General features: G+C 37.6%; 2 protein-coding genes across 2 annotated transcripts; both read left to right on the top strand.

Annotated features, from left to right (window-relative positions):
- The first annotated feature begins 1,516 nt into the window (after nt 1–1,516).
- On the top strand, nt 1,517–13,424 carry LOC109184299 (G-type lectin S-receptor-like serine/threonine-protein kinase At4g27290). The gene is made up of 7 exons (XM_019334295.1): nt 1,517–2,831; nt 3,680–3,939; nt 9,399–9,628; nt 9,785–10,009; nt 10,095–10,245; nt 10,325–10,558; nt 13,233–13,424. The coding sequence occupies exons 1-7, from the start codon at nt 1,544–1,546 to the stop codon at nt 13,422–13,424; spliced, it is 2,580 nt and encodes an 859-aa protein (XP_019189840.1). The 5' UTR covers nt 1,517–1,543.
- Nucleotides 13,425–13,525: 101 nt separating this feature from the next.
- On the top strand, nt 13,526–15,951 carry LOC109184300. The gene is made up of 2 exons (XM_019334296.1): nt 13,526–13,630; nt 15,328–15,951. The coding sequence occupies exons 1-2, from the start codon at nt 13,526–13,528 to the stop codon at nt 15,949–15,951; spliced, it is 729 nt and encodes a 242-aa protein (XP_019189841.1).
- The last annotated feature ends 2,978 nt before the right edge of the window (nt 15,952–18,929 follow it).

Here is an 18,929-nt window from a genome sequence, read left to right on the forward strand (position 1 = left end):
GATACGACGTCATTTTAGTTCATGATTCACACTGCTACATGGATCATGGACGACAGTAAAATTTTCCCTATTGTCCACAATGAGTCAACCACATTGGATGTAACTCTCCACACTACGACTATAATGTCTTCATCCTTGGTTTTTTCATATACCTAAGTAGTGATAAGTGTATATTTGTGCTATTTTGTTATGCATAGGTGCCAACGCCACTCTCATGGACATCGGTCTATCACCTAGTCCCTAGTCCCATTCTCATAGCAACTAAGCTATGTGAGACATTTAAGCAAACACTTTGTGTTCTCATTTCATTCCAACTCCTCTTTTTCACAGGTGAGATAGAAATGTGAGATGTAAGGCAATGGTGATGCCCTATTCTCATAGGAGGAATACCTAATTCATCCACCTCTCGCAAAGTTGGGCCCTAACTAGACAAGAGTCTATACAATTCATCAATCTCACAGTCAAATTCATTATCAAGGCATTACAGAATGTAATTTTGCAATTCAATTCTCATAGGCATCTATATACAAGGGAATTTAATCCAAATCCCTAGAGATGTTTAGCTACTCATAATGGAAATTTAAATCAAAGATTCAGTTGAAGTAATGGACATTGAAATCAAGATCACAAAGAAAATAAAATGCAAATATTGAAAGAGAACAACTTAGCTTGTTGATTGAAATTGAAAGAACAAATATGAAATTTGATGTTGAATTGCAATTACAAAGTGAAATCTTTCTCTAGATCTTCCAAAATGTTGATGGATTACAATGTAGAAGTGTTTGGGAGAGTTTCTATGGAGAAAAACCTAGAGAGAGAAACTGAAAAATGAAATAACCGCCCCAAGCTATTTATACTAGCTAATTAAGAATACACATAATTGTATACATGAATGTACATAATGTTATACTAGAATACACATAATTGTATACATGAATGTACATAATTATATAACAAAATACACATACTCTTTTTTTAAAAGATAATACACATAATCTAACACAATACATAATAAACATAAACATTTAACATAATACACATCAACTCTTAACATAATACACAAAAATTTCCTGATTCGGATGTACATAATTGTATAAAAAAATGTACATAATTGTATAAAAAATGTACATAATAAAAAATATACATAATTGTATAAACAAATATAAATAGTCATGTAAACTTCCTACCGCGCCTCCCAAAACAACGTCTTTTTGGGAGGCGCGGGGCGCACAGTGCACTGTGCGCCGTGGTGCAAGGTATAACGATTGATTTCTGGATCCACCATTTTTCTGGATTCGCACCTGGGTGGGGCATATAATCTTTGATTTCATATGTAGTCCTTTAATTTCATTGTGTAATGTGTATGCAATTAATGACATAGCTTGAAGAAAAGTCAAGAACGTGAAAAACATATGGGTAGACGACATAACCTGAAGAAAAGTCAAGAAAACACACGGAGGTATAATACTATCTTAGAATAGAATTAAAAGATTCCATCAGAGCAAACCAAATTACGAAGAAACAAACAGAGCTAATATTCTCAATGGGAAGTAATCTTCTTTTGTTCATTGCTTTAATGCCTTTAGTTTCAATTCAGAAGATTTCTTCTGCACGGGATGCCATTAACTCCACTGATTTCCTTAGAGACGGTGACACCATTGTTTCTTCAGGTGGAGTCTTCGAGATGGGATTTTTTAGCCCAAACAATTCATTGAATCGATACGTTGGCATATGGTACAAGCAATTGCCTATTCGAACCGTAGTATGGGTTGCCAATAGAGATGCTCCCATCACCAATAAATATTCAGTGGTCTTGCAGATGTTCAATCCAGGCGGGCTAGCTCTTGTTGGTGGTAACAATTCCATATTTTGGCATACTAACACTTCCAATTTCGTCCAAAATCCAGTTGCCAGATTATTAGATTCTGGGAATCTAGTGATTACTGATGCAAATGATAGTAATCCAGAGAATTTTCTGTGGCAAAGTTTTCATCATCCTACAGATACTCTTTTGCCAGGCATGATGTTTGGAAAGAATTTCCTTACTGGTATTGAGATTATTCTATCATCATGGAAGACAGAAAACAATCCAGGCTCGGGGGAATATAAACTTCTGGTTGAACCTACAGGATATCCACAAGTGCTCATAAAACGAGGCCGGGAGGAAGTGTTTCGGTCAGGACCATGGAATGGTCTGGAATGGAACGGCTCACCAGGCATGGAGAAGTTGGAAGATATGGCCGAAATGGGTGCAATTGCTAATGCAACTGCCTTTTATGCATACTATAAGGTTTTTAAAACCTCAAAGTTGATAAGGTTAATAATATCAACCTCTGGGAATATACAATTCTATTTATGGGCAGATGGTTCACAGGAATGGAAAATTGTGTTTACTGCACCAACAGACACTTGTGACAGATATGGATATTGTGGAGCTTATAGTATCTGTTACTATGATTACTACCCTGCTTGTGGATGTTTGGACAAATTTTTGCCTAAAAATCCAGTAGAATCCAAGTCTGAATATTTAGGAGCAGGATGCGTTCGGAGGACACGCTTGAATTGTCAAAATGCATCCTCTGATGGATTCATTAAATATAGTGGTGTCAAGTTGCCAGATACAAAGTTTTCCTGGTTCAACAGCAGTATGAGCCTTCAAGAATGTGAGCAAGTTTGCTTGAAGAATTGCAACTGTACAGCTTATTCAAATATGAATATAAGCAATGGAGAAAATAATGGGTGTTTGCTTTGGTTCGGTGATTTGATTGACCTTAGACTGATACCTGAGAAAGAGCAAGATCTTTTCATCAGGATGGCTTCTTCTGATTTAGGTATGTAACAATTTATATTAGAGTTAATGTCATATGTGGTCTTTTGAGTATAGTAATTTTGTCACGTTTAGTTCTAAACTTTCAAAGTGACCACTCGTGGTCTATCGACTTTCAAATTGTTACTATCTGTGGTCCAAGTTAACCACCCATGGTCCTTCAACTTCCAAAATTTAACTAGCGGCGATCCTCCTGGAAGGACGCGTGTGGTTAACTTGTACCACGGATGGAAACAATTTGAAAGTCGAAGGATCAGGTGGTCAATTTGAAGGCAAATTATGCTGTGAGCACGTGCCCACCATGCACATGGTGCGTACGAATCTATATCCATAATTTTTGTACTGTAGATCCATAATTTCTATACTGTAGATCCATAATTTCTAGAATCTCGGTGAGCTAAAATTTATACTTTAGATTCCAATTGTTGAACCATGTTTTCACAAATCAGTGCAATATAGAAATTATGGATCTACTCTATAGAAGTTATGGATCTACTGTATTTAAATTATGGATCCTACGGTTTTAGAAATTATGAATCTAAAGTATAAATTTTAGCTCACCGAGAGTCTAGAAATTATGAATCTACAGTATAGAAATTATGGATATAGATTCGTGCGCATCATGCAAGGTAGGCACGTGCTCACAGCATAACGATTACAATTTAAAAACTTAGGATTAAACGTGACAAAATCACTATACTCATGACCCCAGATGGTATTAACTCATTTATATTATAATTAAAATTTTACAACAGATCGATTAATATGCAAATAAGTCTACAAAGTAGTAGCTAAAGTCCATTGTCTCCTCTTTTTTTCTTTTTCTTTTTTTTTTTGGTCTTTTTTTGGTAGATTATACTTCAAGCTCAAAGAGCAAGAAATTTAAGAAACTAAAAGTGACTTCATCATTGTTGATTGTACTGCTGGCTTTGAGCTTGACTATGATTATGATACTCTATAAACGGAAAGGGAAGGTGATGGAACCAATTCAACCAGAGTTGTTATTGGTAGAGGATCAGACACTATTTGAAGCATCTACAATTATAAGAGCTACGGATAATTTTTCACTAAGGAACAAGATTGGAGAGGGAGGATATGGACCTGTGTACAAGGTAATCGTGTCGTCTAAAAACATATCATATCATGCATGACAGAGTAAGTGTCTGAGATTTAAGGTTTTATAGATATGAGAAAGAAAGTTTTTTTAGGATTCTGTATTTTATCAGCTTTAGCATTCCTATTTCATCTCTTAATATTATTGTAACTCCACTCTTACGAGTCCTGCTCTAGTTAGGACTATATCTTAAATCTCTATAAATACATCCCTTCATATACTTTGCAAACACGATTGATCAATAATAAAAGTCTCTCTAGAAATTCTTGTTCTCATATGGTATCAGTAAACCAAAACGATCTATGGCTCTGACTCACCTCTAGCCCCAATAAATACTCTACAGGCAGCCCATCACTATATCTCCCTCAAACTTACCTCCTCCAATTATTTACAATGGAAAACTCAGCTTGTTCCCTTTCTCCACGGTCAAAATCTCAGTGGATATGTTGATAGAACGTTCCCGTGCCCGGATTCCTTTGCTCAGGATCTGGATGGGTGTTCCGTTGTAGCCAATCCTACGGCAAAAAATTGCGTCTATCGGCATTCCTCTATTTTATCCATGCTCATCTTATCTTTGTTCGATGAAGTTATGTACGTTACTGTGGGATATGCCACATCTCTGGCCCTATGGCAAGCTATTTAACCTATTGTTTGGGTCCTCCTCACGGGCACACACTCTGAGTCTCCTTAGTCAGCTGCAATCTCAGCGCCAAGGGGATTCCACTACAAGTGAATCTCTCTTAGCAAAGCCATGGTTTTAATTGGACTACTTGCAGAAGCCGATAGACCAATAGGTTTCGATGACTAGAATCTGTACATGTTTAAAGGCCTTTGCCCTGAGTACCGTGCAATGTTCTCTTTATTGACCTCAAAATAACCAGTGACGATTGATCAACTGAATGACTATCTCACCGCCCATCAATTCATCTACATTGAAACATTACTCTGTTAGCTTCCCCATAGACACCTGTAACTCTTATTGCTCAACATGGACCACATGTCACCTCACAACTGAAGTAACCTGCCTAGAGACCCCGTGGTCGTAGTCGTGGACATAGAAGAGGCCGAGGGTGCGGTCGTGGCCATATCTATCCCTCGAAGTGCCAAATTTACAACAATTTTAGCCATACTACATTACAGTGCTATAGGAGGTATTCGGGGGCAACCAGTTCTCAAGTACACATCACTTATTCCAACGATCTAGCTATCGCACCATTCTCTAAAAACTGGTTCCCAAACACTGGTGCCACCCATCATGCTACTTTGGATCCCTCATCGCTGCAATGATTAAAAGAATACGTAGAGAATGACACTCTTCTAGTTGGCAATGGAAAAGTTTTGAATATTTCTAGTATTGGGCATACTTATATATAATCTCCTTCGCGTGTCCTACAATTACAAAATGTGTTACATGTCCCTACCCTAATAAACTCTCTCCTATCTGTCAAACACTTCACCACTGATAATAATGTCTTCTTTGAGTTTCATCCCTCCATTTTTGTTGTAAAATATCACAACACCAACCAAATTCTCTTTAAGGGAGAAAGCTCAAGAGGGTTATTACAAAATTATAATACAAAATCCAAATGCATTCATTATATTCAAAGCACCTTTTAGAAGTTTGGCACAACTTCGTTGGTCACCCTCACTCAAAGAGTCTTATAAAATATACTATGCCACTATCCAGTATCAAAGTCCTTAAATAATATTCATTCTCTTTATACTTCCTATCAACTAGGAAAATCATCACGATTTCCACTAGAAAGGGTCAATAAGTCTAGTTCTGTTGTATTAGATTTGGTTTACACAAACATTTGGGGGCCATCTCTAGTTCTATCTAATAAGGATCATCGTTATTTTGCCATTTCCGTTGATGATTACTCTTGGTATACCTAGTTCTTTCCCATGAAACTAAAGACAAATATCTATACAATTTTCAATAGGTTTCAAGCACTGGCTGAGCGAACTTTCTTTTGTAAAATTAAAATAGTTCAATTTGATATAGGGGGATAATGCAAAAAATTAGACAAGTTCTTTGTCATCCTAGGGATAAATCATTGTCAATCATGTGCTTACACATGAACAAAATGGCTGTGTAGAAAGCCATCATAGACCCATTGTCGAAACTGGTCTCACTTTGCTTGCCCAAGCCTCTGTTCCTCCAAGGTATTAGACCTATGCCTATGAAATTGCAATTTTTCTTATTAATCGTATGCTCTCTGCCGCCCAAAACAATATGAACCCATATGCCCTCGTCATTAAAGAAAATCTCGACTATTCCTTTCTTCTTATCTTTAGTTGCCTGTGTTTTCCTTATCTTCGTCCCTACAACAAACACAAAATATAGTTTCAATATGCTCCACCTATCTTTCTTCGTTACCTAGAGTCGTTCCGAGGATATCGTTGTTGAATCTCAATACTGGAAAGATTTTTATCCTATATCATGTCCGATTTAATGAGAATGTTCTCCCTTTTAATTTATAGCAAATACTTCTCCACATGTTCATGTTCGTGCTCGAAATGCATTACCATGGGTTGTTGTTTGCGCCTCGAGCTGACTACATTGCCTGCAACAAAACATGACCATGTCGCACCCTGGACACGACCGTGTCGATGCCACCCAAACCCCTCGGTGGAATTCACACCTGAGTATCCTCTAGTTGTTCCTTCTAAACCCCCACGGTGCTAACCACCAGCTCTGACTCAGTGAACACATCCTATGGTAGTTCACCACATCACTCATGGCTTAATAGGTAACAAAGCTTTGATTGCATGTGTAGAAGATTTCGAGCCCAGAAGCTACTCTCAATCCATGAAGAGCTTTGAATGGTGAATAGCGGTGGACCAAGAGTCCAATGCCCATTAACTCCTTTTAAAAAAATTCCTTTTCTGTAATTTAGACAAACTACATTCACCTAGGTCACCCAAACGTAAATGCCACAACCTAGTAGTATCATCACTAGACTCAAGAGAATGTGTTACACCTACAACAGTATTGCCTAACAACCTACAAATTTTCCCCATGATTTACTTCGCTTTCAACTCATTTAAAGCACCTTTACTGATTTTAATAGTTTCCCTATCACTTTCAGACGTATGAATAAAACCATTAACATGCAAACCGCCAAGAGAAATCAAGTTCTTAGTTAACCCTGGTATATGTCTAACATCATGCAAAGTTCAAATAATACCATCATGCATCTGGATGTTAACATCACCAATACATACAATTAATGACATCTATCATCACCCAAAAAAATAGAATGGAAAGTACTTGACCTATAGGTTGTGAACCACTCCTTGTTAGACATAATATGATAGGAGCATCCCTACTCTAGGATCCAAGCATCTGATAACTGAATCGATGAAACTGCTAGGACATCACCTTCACTATTATCTGAATCTTCATCATGTACCACATTCACAGCCTCTTGTTACTTCTTTAACTTTGGAAAGTCTCTTTTCATGTGCCCAAACTCCTTACACTTGTAGCACTAGATTTTCTTGATATTTCTAGACTTAGACCTAGAGTCTCTCTTTCCAGAATTATCCTTCACTAGCTTACTTCCACGATCTTGACACCCTAAGTATACAAAATATCACCAACAAAGCCTTCCCATGCATTCTACCTGCGCTGATTATGAGCCAGTAGGGCTGCAAAGATCTCATTGAATTTAATCGCGACTTGCCCTTATGTAAGACTAGTCACTAGATGTTCAAAAGAAAGAGGCATTTAACATAACATGATCATCCCCTTGTCTTCATCTTCAATCTTGACATCAAGTTTGGCCAGATCTAAGATTACCTAACTGAAGAGATTAATATGATACACCAAGTCTAACCCTCCTGCATCTTAAGCGCATAAAGCCTTCACTTTATACACAAATTGTTTGTTAGTGATTTTTCCATGAACTAAATCTCCAATTTTTACCAAATTTCTTTTGGAGTTTCCAAAGCCATATAACGTGATACAGAACTTCATCCGCAAAGCATAATCGAATGGTTCCTATCGCACGTTCATTTAAATCAGCCTTTACTACATTAGCTGGCTTTTCCGCCTTCAAGGTTTTTAGAAGACCATAGTGTACCAACAAATCCTTAAACCTTGACTACCATAACCTCAAATTTCGCACTTAAACTGGTCATCTCAACAGTGGTTTAATACCAATTTTTTGAGGTTAACGAAAACAAACAATAATAGTGACAGAAAAGTACAAAAAGCAAGATTTATGTGGTTCGTCAATGTGCCTACATCCACATGAGTGAAGCTATTCTTTTGTTAATTGTGATAGTGATATGTATTTATAAGCATCTATCCTTGTACCATGGGCAAGCCCAATCTACTTCACTCCTATTTCTTATATGAGACAAACTTCTTTTTCTTATATGAGACAAACTCAACAATTGAAATACTCAATAGGTCAGGAATAGAACACTACAAACCAATCTCAACTCCAATTTCAATTAACAATAAGCTAAGTGCAACAACCACATGTCAACCATACGAAAATCCTACACAATACCATAGCCATGTTGGAGTACTTCAGTACCTAAGCATCACTCGCCTGAATCTTTCCTTTGTAGTCAACAAACTTTGTTAGTTCATGCACTCCCAAACACTAGGCACTAGGTGGCACTTAATAAAGTTCTAAGGTATGTCAAAGGGACTTTAGATTATATATGGACTGCATTTGACAAAATCTGACTCTGATGGTATCCATGATTTTCTCGAACTCTGAATGGGCGGGGTGCCCTGATTACAGAAAATCCACTAGTGGTTTTGTTATCTTCATTGGCAAAAATTTAATCTCGTGCTTGTCGTAAGCAAAAAACAGTGGCTAGATCTTCAACAAAAGTAGAATACAAAGTCATAGTAAATATCTCATTAGAAGTAACATGGTTAGTTGCTCTCATTCATGAACTTGGACACTCATTAGCAACACCACATCGACTCTGGTGTGAAAATCATATAGTGCTACATATCTATGTGCCAATTCTGTTCTTCATGCCCGAACTAAGCATGCAGAAATAAACTACCACTTTGTTCGTGACAAAGTAGCATCAAAAGAGCTAAAAGTGAACTACAACTCTACCAAAGACTAACATGTAGACATCTTCACCAAACCACTCAACACTGCTAAATTCAATTTTCTAAGTTCTAAAGGACAATCTCAATGTTTTCTCTAGAGAACCTTAAGCTTGAAGGGGCATATTAGGACTTTGTATTTTATCAGCTTTACGATTCCTACTCTATGATATTATTGTAACTCTACTTTTACTAGTTCTGCTCTAGCTATCACTGTATCTTATATCCCTATAAATACACAGCTTCATATACTATGTAAAGATGATTGATCAATAATAAAACTCTTTTTAGAAATTGTTATTCTCATAAGTTTTACATGTGTTGTGAACTAATATTTCAACTTTCTGACACTCCAAAGAATTCATTTGTAGGGAGTTCTAGATGATGGTAGAGAAATAGCTGTAAAACGGCTTTCAAAGAATTCTATGCAAGGGATTGAAGAGTTCAAAAATGAAGTCAATTTTATTGCCAAACTTCAACATCGGAATCTCGTGAGTCTTATTGGATGGTGTATTAAAGGGGAAGAAAAGATGTTGATATATGAATATATGCCAAACAAAAGTCTCGACTCATTTATATTTGGTATACTTAAATCATCTATGTAATTGCATTTTATCACTTCAATGTCATTGTGCATTTCAAATATATGGTCCCCTGGACAATATATGCTTAACCAATCTAATGTGTTTTGGAAAAGAAAGATCCAATCTTAAATGAATCTTGTAGTCTTATAAAATCCTTGTGCAGATCAGAGAAGAACATTGCTTAATTGGACAAAACGGTTCAACATTATCAATGGAATTGCTAGAGGGCTTTTGTATTTACACCAAGATTCGCGATTAAGAGTTATTCATAGAGATCTCAAAGCTAGTAACATTTTGTTGGATATTGACATGAATCCAAAGATATCAGACTTTGGCCTAGCTAGAAGCATTGGAGGAAATGAATTTGGAGCAAATACAAGCCGAGTAGCTGGAACACAGTAAGAATCTCAAGATTATTTTATATCATTGCATCTTTTTGGTAGTTGAACATAACAATTAATAAACTAAAATTGTAAAGCACAGTGGTTACATGTCACCGGAGTATGCAGGAAATGGGATGTTTTCTACTAAATCAGATGTCTTCAGCTTTGGTGTCTCAGTACTAGAAATTGTGAGTGGAAAACGAAATAGAGGATTTTCTCACCAAGAATACTATGAGAACCTTCCTAGCTATGTAAGTCTCTTATTTTGAACATATTTTTTTTCATCAATAATTTGTGATGCCCTAATCTACTAATTTCTACATATCGAAGGCTTGGAAGCTTTATAAAGATGGTAGATCAATTGAACTACTAGATGAGAATTTGGTTGTATCATGCAATTTGACTCAAGTTCTAAGATCGATTCAAGTTGGGTTATTATGTGTTCAACAACACCCAGAAGATAGACCAAACATGTATTCCGTTGTTCAAATGTTATCCAGTGATGCTGAATTGCCCATTGCTAAAGAGCCTGGGTTTTTTACCGGAAGGGCAATTGAGACCCAAGTATCTACAATAGAAATGACGGATTCTATAAATGAAGTCTCAATTTCATTGTTGAATCCTCGTTAAAAAAAAGTACATGATAGGGCGGGGTTAGTACCTATTTTCCCCAAGTTTTTATTTGTTTTTGTCTAGCATTCATAGTTACATGTTTAGTCATGATGGTATGGAATATTGTATAAATATTACAATGTAGTATCTGTTCATAACTATTATCTCAACCTACTGAAACACAAAGAAGCAATAACGCCTCTACTGAGACTCGAACTCACAACTTCCCATATGGGAGTCTAACTCGGGTGCCATTAGATCACAAGGTCTTAGCTACTCTTTGTATATATGATGTGGAGTTAAGGACCTTTATTGTAGTAAACTGATGATTTCTTAGAGTTAGTTGTTAGTTGATTTAAGTTCTGTTGTTGTATTTTTTTTGTTAAAAGTTACCAAGTCAATGTTATGCACTATTAAAAAAAAAACAATAATTAATTAAACTTCAACAACATAACTGATCAAACTTAATATTCTAATCATTCAAACAGTGGTGTAGTTCCTATACGAAGACTGTAATTTCTGTATTTGTGTTAAATATTGTGTCTAGATAATATTTCAGTGTGATTCTGTTTGAGTGATTGAGTTAGCACTGTCGTAGATCAGTCAGTAGATCAGTGAATAGTCTTGGTGCGGAAATTAAATCAAACAGAAGTAAAAGACACAAAAAATTATTTACCTAGTTCGATAAAGTGTGTATCTACGTCTGGGGGACGATCATCGATGCGTCCAATCCACTAACTCATAATCCAATGTACAAAGGTAGAGAAAAACGATCTCACCCAAGTGCCCCACACAAGGTCAGTACCCAGTCTACAGAGGTTTAGTGGATTGTTGAAGTCGGAGAGCCGCGCATCCAGAAGTCCAATGAAATCCCTTCAATGGAGAGCTAACTCTGATGCAGTCCGCTTCACTGACGCAGTCCCACGTTGTTCCCACAACTAAGTGATCTTCGCGTCCACTGGTTTAAACATGATTGATTATTCTCAAGTTCATCTTCTTAAGCACCCTGAACTGTATTTCTTGAGAAGGAATGGAATAGCCAAAGATGTGTATTCTTTTAGTATTGAGAGTGTTGGCTTCAAGGCATTCAACCCTAACTTGTGAAGGCTTGTATGCATAAATACTTCTTCTCTTTGATTCTCTCCAAAAATAGCTCTGGTTGTAAAAGGTAAGACTTGTATAGCTAATCAATCTTGATTCTTTAAGGAGATTTCGCCCATACCTAAGGAGAGATGATTTACTGATATTCTTTCTTGAAATATCACCTCAAAACCGCGTTTGCCAGCTCATACGCGTCTTCAATAGATGATCTCCAATGGTTTTAATTCTGAGACGCTCTGTCGGAATATCTGATCAATCAGAACTTCAGTCTTCAAACTCTGGCAGACTCTAAAACAGAAAAGCTATCTAATTTGCCATAATAATTTTGCCAATTACATGTTGGGATTTTAGACTCAAAACACTAACAAAGACTTTTTAAACCAACTTTGCTTACATTCACTAATAAAGATTCTTTATTACAATTTGGTTAGTCCAACATTGAGTTTTTTTTTTTTTTTTTAACTAGTTTTACACGCACGTTGCACGACTAATTTAATGCCCAATGATAGAATTAAAATTAATGTTTAATTGGTACTTTTTAAAAACAATTATGTAAATACTTATTGTAGTTGGTATGATATTAGGTAGTTGATACCACTTTTGGTTGAAGCTACTCTTAGTTTTGTTAATTCGCATTTAGATACTTTGTCTTTATTGCTTGTCCGCTTCTTTTTTGTTGGTAGTGTCTTATGTGGATTTGAGTTACTGGTGCTAGTTTGAAAAAGAACATATTTGGTTTAATTAGTTTTGTTACATTAAAAAAAAAAATATTTGAAATATTGATTATATTATTTATCGGTGGAAAATAAATTATTGAAAATAATTAGTATAAAGACTATATTGCTCTTACATAATAAAATATGTGAGTGTAATATAGAAATTCATATTACATATTTTCTCGAAGTGTGAAAAATAAAATATAAAGACACTAAGGAATTCGTTTTCTTAAATTTTTTTTTTTTTTTAAAAAAAAAGGAAAATGTCAGTTTTAATCTATTAATTATGCCTAAATTGTAGACGAAGGTTTTCTCGTGTAATCAATATTACAGTAAACCCAACATTCACTTGAAATCATCAACGTAAAACGCTTATTGTTTTATACTTGGAAAACATTTACAAAATGACCAATTTGTCATCTAATAATTTGGCAAATCAAAATAAATTTTTAATGTTAACAAAATTTATAAGTAATAATTTGAAACAACTACTTTTAACATAATTAAAGGAGAAAAGTTGTATGCCAAGCACCTTGTGCTCAGGTGACACCTTTGTGGCTCTCATTGAGGGAAGGTCACATGATTGAACCTCGATGGTGGGGTATTGAATCTTTGGGCTGCAATATATATATATATATATATATATATATATATATATATATATATATATATATATATATATATGTATGTGTGTGTGTGTGTGTGTGTGTGTGTGTGCGCGCGCGCGCTAACCGTATTATCGAAGATGGGAGATGGGCCCTGGGCGTACAAACAGAGTCTGTTGATCCTCTGGAGAATTTCACAACCAGAGGATGGCGGTTCTTGATGCCATCGACATGGTCTTGGGTGGCATGGTGACGATGGATGATAGGAACTTTGATGAACCATTGTGTGTGTTTTACCGTATTTGTGTAACTGTGGACATAACGAAGTCGCTAAAAAAGGGCATGAAGCTTAAGATGGATAACGGGGATTGGGCCACGATTGATTTTTCTCTATGAACGTCTACTAACCTTCTGTACACTTTGGGCTTGGCTCCGGGCAGAAACTCATAGGCAACTTTCGATGGCTGGTTAAAGTTGGTTAGCCCCGGAGACTAGTGATGCAGTCTCTTGGTGGTGCCTCCGGTAACAGCGAAGATATAAGCCCTCAGGGTAAGGGAATTCCTTCTGGTCAGCATGTTGGGCATGGGCATAATAGTAGAGATGTAATTACCATGGTTGAGTAGAAAAGGCATCGTACCTCAGACCTGGAAGAGATATATGGACAAGCATTGGCACTGATGGAATTAGAATTGGCTCTCTGAAAAAACTTGCTTCCGGCAGGTTCTAGCGTAGCCTAGACCCACCTCCCACAATGAGTACGCTATGTTTGAACTATCGTGGCTTGGGTGACCCACGCGCAATTCGTGAGATTATGGCTATGGCAGCCAAGAAGCAACCCAAACTCTTTTTCCTAATGGAAACTAAGGCCAGGCATGTGCATGTAGATAGATTGAAGGTTAAACTGGCTTTTGAGGGTGCATTTGTTTGTTGATGGCGGAGGCTGGGGGTGATTTGTCCTTGCTTTGGAAGGAGAAAAATATAGTAAGTCTGCTTAGTTTTTCTACTAATCACATTGGTGTGGAAGTCAAGTGCTTTGGGTGTCTGAGTTGGAGGCTTACTTGTTTTTATGGCCATCCTGAACGAAGTCGTAGGCATCTCGCATGGGATATACTTCGGAACCTCTAGTCTAAATCTGACTTACCCTAGATGGTGGTTGGCGACTTCAATGATATATTTTTCTCGAATGAGAAAAAAAAAAAGGCCAATAGCTGCATCTTGCAAATCTAATGGAAGTGTTTGAAAAAGCTCTTGATGATTGCTTGTTGTTTGATTTGGTCATGGAGGGGCGGAAATTCACCTAGCAAAGAGGACGGCGTACCCAAGCTTGGGTGGAGAAATGTTTAGACAAGGCTGTTGCTGATGCCAAATGGTGTGTTATTCACCCCCAATGCAGTGGTCCACAATGTAGACACTATCACTAGGGATCACTTGGCTATCTTCATTGATACAAAAGACCCCCGTGTGCATCCGCAAAGACGCAGGTTTATGTTCGAGAATGTTTGGTTGGCTGATACGAGTTGTGTTCCCATCAATTTTTGCTAACTCATGGGCTTCAATAGTGGGTCAGTCAGTGTTGAAAAGGCTTGACATATGTAGTAAAGATCTCAAGAGCTAGGTGGTGATTATGGTAAACGCATGAACAAGGCCATTGACGATCTCCAAAGACGTATCAAATTTTTAAGTAATAGGGCGTGACTCTACGTCAATTGCACATATCTGTGAACTTGACAGGGAACTCCGACTTACTTTTTATAAACTGAATGTTTTTTTGCGTCAGCGGGCGAAGCAACATTGGCTTAGTCAGGGCGATTGAAAAACAAAATTATTTCATTTATATACCTCTGCCCGGAATCCGCGAAACACCATCACTTGGCTGAGGGAATCAAATGGACAGTGGGTCGAGCGTGGGGTCGTGGGCACTTTAGTTGCTGACTATTTCGGGGATATTTTCTCTAGTAGAGGGGTCTCAGATATGTTAAGGATTAATGATTTAATGTATTATTATATTTGTTGCTTAGTTTCATCCTATAGAATAGTTCCTTATTGTTGTTTTGTTACCTGCTTTATCTCTCTGTACTTGTATAAATAGCTTACTGCTCTAGCTTAATAATACAAGCCTTTTCACAATCTCTACATGGTATCTGAGCCATATTTCTCTAACGGAGAATTTCCTGAAGATCCATATTTTTTTCCCCTTCCCTCAATGGCTTCCGTTTCTACAACCATATCGTTAGTTCATTTAACTGCCCGAACCCACTTCCCTATCCGGTTAACTGACACTAATTTCCCGGTTTGGCAGCGCCAAGTGAAGTCCACGTTAATCGGCCTTGATCTCTTAGGCTATGTTGATGGCACAAAAGGAGCACCTACTCAATTCACTGATGAAGCCCGCACTATCGTAAATCCGGCTTACACTGCTTGGTATCGACAGGATCACATCTTGATCAGTGCTCTCCTAGGGAGCTGCTCCGAATCAATCCAACCTCTCATCTCATCTGCAGTCACTGCACATCAAGCTTGGTCGAGACTTGCGACAAGCAATGATAATGACTCTAAGGGTAGAGTCATCTATCTTAAAACCAAGTTGACTAAAAATCCAAAAGGTTCTAGTTCGATTGTTGAATACCTTCAAGATATGCGCTCAATCGCCGACTCACTTGCTGCTGCGCAAAGCCCGGTCGATGATGATGATTTAATTGCCTATGTGTTAAATCAACAAGGTGATGAGTATGCTTCCATAATCCCTGCTGTTCGTGTCCAGAGAGTAGGAATCACCTATGGTGATCTCTACAATATTTTGACTGAACATGAGCGCATGTTGAAAGATGCTGAAGAAGCCAGACAATCACACCTTGTTACTGCTAATGTTACTCAACGCCAAACTCCATTAGCTAGCCAGTCTAATGGTGGACCAACTAGATAACCCTTCAATCGTGACCAAGGAGGGAATTACAACCAAAGACGGTTTCGTGGCAGCCGTCAAAATCAAGGAGGCAATTACAACCAAGGTGGCTTTTACCGTAACAATCTCGTATGTCGATTTTGTAATCTGCAAGAACATGAAGTAAAAGTCTGTCGCAAACTAGCCCGGTTCCTCCATGAAAATGGTATTACAATTGGGAATTAGCATATGTCTAATTCTTCAAATCCATCGGTGAATGCTTCAATGGTCAACAATGTGCCGCAACAGTCTTGGCTGTTTGAAACAGGTGCTTCACATCATGCAACCTCGAGTGCAACATCTTTGCCATCATTTTCTGAATATGGAGGCCCCGATGAAGTCCACCTGGGAGATGGTAATCGTTTGCAAATTACTCACACAGGCACTACTGTTTTTCCTACTCCTACTCGTAATTTAACCTTAGACAATATTCTTTGTGTCCCTAAGTTACATCGTAACTTGGTTTCTGTTTTAAGCTTTGTCAAACTAATGCGGTTTCTGTTGAATTTTTCCCATATTTTTTTCGTGTCAAGGATCTTCGCACGGGGGCGTGTCTGATGCAGGGAAACAACGTACATGATATTTATTCTGCCACTATTCCATGCCACCCACAAATTAATACGCTCACTCTTGCCAATGTCTCCGAGTGGCATCATCGTCTGGGTAACCCGTCCAATAAAGTACTTAGTGTTATTGCTCGCAATTCCAATTTCCCATTTCATTTATCTGATGTCAATTTGTTTCATTGTGAGTCCTGTAGCGTAAGTAAGAGTCCTAAGCTACCATTTGCTCAGAATTCCTTAAAAAACTCAAAACCTCTTGAACTTTTGTACACAGATGTTTGGGGTACCAAGGATGTTTCCGTTGATGGTTGCTATTATTATGTCATCTTTGTTGATTTTTTTACAAAATATGTATGGCTATATCCTCTTAAACATAAGTCTGATGTTGCTTTCATTTTTCCCCAATTTAAGGCTCTAGTTGAAAAGTTCTTTGGTCATCAAATCATATCTGTCTTCTCAGATAATGGGGGTGAGTTCGTCAAACTAGCTCCTATGTTTCATTTAGCTGGCATATCTCATTTCACAACACCTCCGCATACTCCTGAGCGTAATGGATGACGAAACGGTGACATAGGCACATTGTCGAAACCGACATGTCGCTGCTTCATCGTGCATCTTTACCAATTAAGTTCTGGACGTATGCTTTTCAAAATGCTATATTTCTTATAAATAGAATGCCAACACCTATTCTTAATAATATTTCTCCATACCAAATGTTATTCCACAAAGTCCCCAGTTATGATAAAATAAAATGTTTTGGGTGCCTCTGTTATCCATGGCTTCGACCTTATGCTTCTTCGAAATTAAAACCACAGTCGGCACCATGTGTGTTTATTGGTTATTCTGTTTCTCAATCTGCATATAAGTGTCTTGAGCCAATTACAAATCGTATTTATATTTCATGCCGTGTCACATTTGTTGAGTCTGAATTCCCTTACAAGAAAATACTTATGTCTCATGCAAATAACCAGTTTCTTGCAGCTTCCTCCAGTAGCACACAAATTTTTATTCCACATAATCTCCCTGCGATACAGACCTCAACTTCTGTTCCATCTACTCCTGCTAATTGTGATATAGAATCCCACAATAACTCAGTTGCGCCTGTGAGTCCAGTAATTTTGCAGGATAATATTCCATCATCTGGGGATCATGCACACTCCGAATCTGCCTCTTCCCGAGATCATGTCCAATCGGGTTCCTCATCGACTGAGTCTGCGGATTATGTTCCTGGCATGCCTCATTTGCACACATTTAATTCGTGTTCGCACACATTTAATCTAATCTAGACCATTAAAAAAATATTAGACGGATGCACACGATTTGTTCTCACGTTCTCACCTACACAAGTGTTCTCATATGATCCTACATCTATATATATATATATATATATATATATATATATATATATATATGGACGGGATCAGGTGCGGGTGGTCTTCCCGTGCGGTTGTGGACTCACATTAAGCATTAAACTGGCGCACTTTAAGTACACAACAGACGCACATTAAACACACAAACAAAATACATTCAGAACACAAAGTCACACACGTTAAGCACAAAACTCACGCACCTTAAGCACAAGACTCACGCACATTAGGCACAAAACTCACGCACATTAAGCACACAAAACTCATGCACTTTAAAGTTTCAACAACAACTCACATTAAGTACACACTCACACACATTAAGCACACAACTCACGCACCTTAGGCATAAGACTCACGCAACTTAAGTACAAAACTCACGCACATTAAGCACTACACACTCACGCACATTAAGCACAAACCTCAAGCACCTTAAACACAAGACTCACGCACATTAAGTACAAAACTCACGCACATTAATCACCCGCACAACCGCACGGGAAGCGTTCACCCGCATTGAAACTCAAACACACACACACACACACACACACACACACACACACACACACACACACACACACATATATATATATATATATATATATATATATATATATATATATATATATATATATATATATATATATATGATAGTACTAATTCCCGTGGTCGGTTGTATGTACTGTAGAAAGTATGTATGTATATATGTGTATCAACAAGAAAGAAGACAAGAAATAGATGAAAGTGATCTTTTTATTCATGTTCTATTCTTGTATGTAGAGAGAAGGAAGATATAAAGAGATTAGAGAGAGAGAGAGATGTAGTTTTGAGAGACCAAAAAAGGATCATTCACTTGAAGGGCTAAATGCCCTTTTATAGGGCTACCGAGGTGGCGGGTTTGACCTGTCACCTTTGACCCCGACCCGTAGGCCAAAATCCGAACCGCAAGACCCGACCCGATTGTAAGAGAAGGCACGGACCCGGGGTATATAACCTATCATAAAGCCCCCTTAGCCCGTGCTCTAACGACGAG

Source organism: Ipomoea nil, unplaced genomic scaffold (genome assembly GCF_001879475.1).
Source record: "Ipomoea nil cultivar Tokyo-kokei standard unplaced genomic scaffold, Asagao_1.1 scaffold1259, whole genome shotgun sequence".
NCBI lineage: Eukaryota > Viridiplantae > Streptophyta > Magnoliopsida > Solanales > Convolvulaceae > Ipomoea > Ipomoea nil.